The sequence below is a fragment of the Arachis duranensis genome, chromosome 9 (assembly GCF_000817695.3).
Source record: "Arachis duranensis cultivar V14167 chromosome 9, aradu.V14167.gnm2.J7QH, whole genome shotgun sequence".
Lineage (NCBI taxonomy): Eukaryota > Viridiplantae > Streptophyta > Magnoliopsida > Fabales > Fabaceae > Arachis > Arachis duranensis.
The window spans coordinates 11,127,827-11,133,683 of NC_029780.3; the positions used below are offsets into that span (position 1 = coordinate 11,127,827).

The window sequence follows — 5,857 nt, forward strand, 5'->3', positions numbered from 1 at the left end:
GGAAATAAAGTTATCAACAATCAACATACTGAATATTTTGACAGGATTGGAGGCAATGCAACTTCTATCTTGTTTGAATCTGAGTCACAATAAATTGGGTAGTTTTACTGCTTTGGGGCCTCTCAGATTGCTTAAGTCACTTAAAGTGCTAAATATCTCATACAATGAGATTGGATCACACTCTATTGACACAAGAAGGTACCTGTGTTCTTCTCCTTTGTCTCACACTGAAGAATTTGCATGGGACCAGTTTGAAATCTTTGCAGGCAGCATCGGCATTAGTGCAGCAACATTTTGGGAGCCTTTCTTGATATTTCAGAGTTTGAACTTGACAGAATTAGACATAAAAGGAAATCCGGTTGCTGATGAGAACTTCAGGTCATTTCTTGTCAAAGTCTTGCCTACACTCAAGTGGCTTGATGAAGAGGACTTATCTTGAACTGAGGTTTTTAATAAATGAATTATCATCTTTCTTCTCCAACAATGTAACATTTTCATCCAGATTATTCACAAATAGGGTATGCTTTTCCCTTGATAAATTGTAAGTTGTTTTTCCTCATGAGGTTTTTATAGTAAGTTCAATTGAACGAGTATAAAGGCAACTATTTCTTTCTTCTGTCATTTTTTCCCCCTTTTTCTGAACTGTATGCAGATACCTATTACCTGTTTTGGGGGCTACATTATCCATTACATCCTTTATGATTGAATAGACTTCTATTTCACTGCCCTAATCAAATCATGTTAATTATATTTTCCTGGTGCTTAAGCTAAGCACGTGCAAGCCTTTTTGGGTGCATTTGTTTGCAAGCATAAAACACGGAGACATGAGGTATAGACAAAAATATTGTATTTTGAAATATTAAATTAATGTATTTTATGACATTAGACAGAGATATAATTTATTTTTTCTTTTGTTGTCACTATTAATTTTTCATAATATTATATATATTTTAAATTTTGTATAAAAGAAAATATAAGGTAAATTAGACTTTTTATTGTTTATTATATCTTATATTCAGTTTATTATTAAACAAAACATAAAAATCTTTTATTTTTTTGTGTTTATGCTTTGTGTGATTGTGTTTTGTTCTGTCATGTCATGTTTTTAAAATCATATACGGTCTTTGATCTTTTTTGTTTGTTTTGCATTTGCATGTTAATCTTGCATCGTTCACTTCTAAACCTACCCATTATTGTGAATTAAGCCGAATTAGAAATGTATAACATCTCTCTCAGTTTTCTATATGTCTTAAACTTAGCGTTATGTGTTCTATTTTCTTCCCTCTTTCCATATTCTCGTGGGCATGAGGTTCTCGAGAATTACACATTAAAAAATATATATATTTCCCTAATGTAAAGAGTTAACGAAAAAAGAAATGCAATTGTTCCATGACGAATGATCAGATATTCAAAATCAAGGACGCACTGATTTTTAAGGCTTTTAATTTTTTAAACCTTAAACCCTAAACTAAAAAAAACTTGGTTAAAAGGTGGCACTAAAACAATATGTATATTCCATGATAATTTTTTTTTATATATTTTTCTCTATTAATTGTTCGGAAGTTTTTGTTTTTATTTTTTCAAAATTTAAAATTTAAATTTTTATTTAAATTTTCATTAAAAAACAAAAGTACTTCTTTTGGCAGACCAACCTGCTGGCCCACTCTATCTGCCCAAAAAAAAAAGAAGAAAAATTTGACATTTTTAACCGATTCAATTGGGTGGAAGATACTTATATCTGCTTGCAAATCAAAATTTGATTTGGTAAATTTTTTTAAGAAGGTAGTTTGCCAATGAGCCTTGGCTCTAGTGGCATCTCTCTCCCCTCCCCACCTCAAGGTCTAGGGTTCAAACCTTAGAAGATGCAATTGAGGAAAAAAAGTGATAAAAATGTGAGGAGTGTGTGGGTGTGTTGTGTACCTAGGATTGGGGGTTGTCCAATTCACCGACAAAAAAAAAAAAAATATAATAAACCCAAGTTTGGTATGAAGTGATATTTCGGCAATTTACAACCAAATGTAGTGAAATATCAGAAACGATTTTTGTATTCCAACCTATTTCAAAATTATGCAATTGTGAGTTTAGTAACATCATGAAATGACATAAAAAAATCATTTAAAAACGAATAATGTTACACATTAAAGTCTCTTTTATGAGTTAAATTTAATCAAATTAAATAATAAAATTTAAAATAATATTAACTATAATTAATTTTTTATATATTAGATCAATTTAGTAAATTTAATTAACAAAAGAATCTAAATGTGTAATATTATTGTTTGAGAACCACAATGGTATGGGAAATGGATTTGATACGCCAATCAATTAGTAATAATTAGACGCCTTAACTGAAAATATTCAAAAAGTTATTACCATTGTAACTGAAAATCTTAGAAAAGTTATCAGTTATCACCATTGTAAGAGATTTTATATTTGTCAATTATCATGCATTGGAATTATAGATACAAACACGATGGTAGATACTATGATAAAGATGACGATGAAGTTACAACTTTCACATGTGGAGCTTCTTTCATCTTGAAAGGAGTTTAAGAATAGTCTTAAATGGGACTATCTCTCTATTTAAACAGTTCCTTATTTTGTTTGTTTTGTCTTTGTTTAATTTATTTCAGTCACCAAAAATTTTTTATCAATTATTACCCCTAATTGGCATCTAGCTGGCAATAGCATATCTGGTTGTCTCAAGTCTGAACTAACAATAAATTCGAAATCTAATTTGAATATTTGAATTTCAAATGTAACACACCAATTCAAATTGAAATAATTTCCCTCTATTATTGCAGAAATTCAAATAATCTAAAGGAAGAACAAACTGGCAAAAAAAACAAACCTGGAATTCAACCTCATGTCCAAGACAGAACTTAATTCATACTTATTTAGTTATTTACAAACACCAAAAAGCCTCACTAATTACATAATCAACCAAAATCAAAAAGCATTGGGGATAACTAGAACTTAGACAATCTAATAGACCGGAACTAAAAAATTAAAAAACCTATAGCAAAAATAGCATGGAATTCTAATAACATTTTAGCCAAATATATGATTAAGACACCAAAAAACTTAGCAGCACCATCTTAGAAGTGCCGAATTATTTGGGCAGTGTTTTTTTTTTAAGGTGAAGTGGCTCCAATAAACGCCTTCTTCAATTCTGCACTGGCATCAGCTTCATTTGATTTTCCAGGAAAACCATTGAAATCAGAAGATTTCTTCTCACTCTTTCTGGGATCAGTATTCTTCCCTTTCATTCCATTCCTTCCAAATTCAAAACCTCCTCCTCCAGTGCCTGCAATTTCTCGCCGGAGATCCTCCACAGCGTTCCTCAGCAACCCGTTCTCAGCTTGAAGAACCTCCAGCTGCCTCTTCACCGTCAAACACGCCTCCGCCACATCCCCACTCGTCGGAAAACTCAATTCACCGTTCCCCTTCCCCTTTACATCCCTCAAATTGCCACCGCGGCCACCACCACCGTCAACAATATGCTCAATTCCAATCTTATCCATCACCAAAAACGGCACATTCCGAAACGCAAATCCACTTGTCGTTTTTCCCTCACCTACCTTCATCTCCGCAGGAACCCTAACTCCCCACCGAAACTTCAATGCTGCACGCCCCCTCACCGGCAGGGTCGTCCTCGCCGACACCTCCATGCCGGAGAACATCCCCGCAATCGCTCCGGCTGCCTGAGATCCCCCTCCCAAGATCGGAACCTTGCCGCCGCCGTATCCCCCAAAACCCCCAATCTCTGCCGCCACCTTCGCCGGCGAATCCACAACCTCAATCGAACCGTCGTCGTCAGAGCCAGCACCGCCGCCACCAACAACAACACCGCCGGCAAAACCTTTCTTATCGAAAATCGAGGACTGCGATTTCTTGAACGAGAAATCCCCAAATCGAGGTTTGAAATGAAGCATGAAAAGAGGGCTATTTACGTTGTTCCGGTTGCCGGTAAGGCGATTAGGTAGCAAGTTGAACTCGCAGCTCATGAGCATTGAGCTGGACAACGGGGAACCGAAGGGTCCGGTTCCAGTCTTGACAACGAGAGAGAAAGGGTTAAGAGAATCGTTGGGTCTGTAGGAGAGCCTAATGGAAGGGCCAGAGTCGAAGAAGGTTCCGAGGTTTAGGGTTAGTTCTTTGGAGTCGCCGGCTACGATCCCAGATTGGAAGGGCATACCTAAGATATTTAGTGGCACTTTGGCCCTTAATAAGGGCTTCTGTTCTTCGCGGAATTTCAGCGAAGCCTTCATTCTTGGTGGGTAGTGAAAAGTGAGAAGTGCCAAGATCGGTAGCGGCGCCGAGAGCAACTAACACAGAGAGAGAGACGGAGAATTGGGGGATAGGGGTTACTTATTTCCCTTCTTTTCTATTTTTGCTACTTTATAAGTGCGCTCTTATATAATATAGCTTGTAATATTCTAACATAGGTAACCAAAAACCAAAAGGGACCATTTCTAGTTTCGGTTCAGCCAATTTTGAAACCATATATTTTAAATGATAAAGAGATCGGTAACGGATTAATCATATTTATTTATAGTAAATAATACAAAAAACTAACACTATGTCTATAACAGCTAATTTTAATTAATACTATAATATATTGTCAAACAAATCTAATATAAAACTCACTAAATATATTACACTCTTCATCTACCTTATATAACAAAAATCAAAATATTTATCATTAAAAATTCTATGTAACTATTATATTCAAACTTACCAAATACATATAATGAAACAAAGTTTATTACATGTATGAATAAAAAGAACAAATCCAAACACACGGATTATCGTTGAGAAAATATTTAAGAGTGAGGACCAAAGGCTTGCTAAGTAGGACAATTTTCACACAATCAAGAATAGAATAGAACTTTATTTTTATTGACATATTGTGAGCACTTGTTCATGAGTTGGGTAAAATCGAATTTACTCTTACTGAGATCCAATTTTAAATATATATTGGGTTTATTTTTTATATTTTAATTCGATTCTAAATTCGATAAAATCTAAATATTTTTGAGTCACAACTATATTGGGTCTAAATCGGGTGAAAATCGGATCTTTAAAGTTTTAATAATAATTTATAAATAAATTTTTTTATGATGCACTTATTTATAAAAAAGAAACTTGTTACCGAAAAGTTAATATTCATATTTGAACTTGAATTTGTCCATAAATTCTAATTTGATGCTTCTTTGATCTATTTTCTAATTCAACAAGTATGATTAAAAATAAAACAATAAGCTTATAATTAATATAACATAATATTAAATTTAATTTAAAACATATATATCTTTTTTAGTTCTCTTAGGGTGCACATAAACTGGGTGAAGCCGGTTCGTTTTGACCCGGATCCAACCCGAAATAATAACCGGATTTATTTTTGAGATCCTTACCTAGCCCTAAATCCAATAAAATCACACCAAATTAGTCTTTAAAATGTTCGAAATTAGATCGGGCTTGGTAATGAACACCCCTAAGTCTATCTATGTTTGGTTGGAAAAAAAAATAAAAAGAAAAAAGATAGAAATAAAAAGAAATAAATCGGATAAATTATTATTTTTTTAGATGTGTTTGGATTAAAGAAAAATAAAAATAATATTATAAAAAATAATTTTACTTTTTTATTATAAAATATATTAAAAAAAGAATAATATTGGATGTAGAGAAAGATAAGAAATTTTCTTTTTTTTCTTTTCAATATTTGAGAAAGAGAAAATTTCTGGGTCTTATCCATTTTTTTATACTATTCAATTTTTTTTCCTCAACCAAACAATAAAAAATAATTATTTTCAATTTCCTTTCCTTCCATTTGTTTCCTTTCCATTTTTTCTCAAAA

At 33.0% G+C, this 5,857-nt stretch overlaps 2 protein-coding genes across 2 annotated transcripts in view; one reads left to right on the forward strand and one right to left on the reverse strand.

Annotated features, from left to right (window-relative positions):
- The window catches only part of LOC107464700 (geranylgeranyl transferase type-2 subunit alpha 1), a 7,043-nt gene extending 6,422 nt beyond the window's left edge, over nt 1-621 (forward strand). Inside the window, exon 9 of the mRNA XM_016083654.3 lies at nt 45-621. Coding sequence (XP_015939140.1) covers nt 45-439 — 395 coding nt within the window. The 3' untranslated portion in view covers nt 440-621. The remainder of the gene's footprint in view (nt 1-44) is intronic.
- Nucleotides 622-2,854: 2,233 nt separating this feature from the next.
- On the reverse strand, nt 2,855-4,406 carry LOC107464701 (uncharacterized). Its single transcript, XM_016083657.3, has one exon. The coding sequence runs from the start codon at nt 4,266-4,268 to the stop codon at nt 3,135-3,137; it is 1,134 nt and encodes a 377-aa protein (XP_015939143.1). The 5' UTR covers nt 4,269-4,406; the 3' UTR covers nt 2,855-3,134.
- Between the last annotated feature and the right edge of the window lie 1,451 nt (nt 4,407-5,857).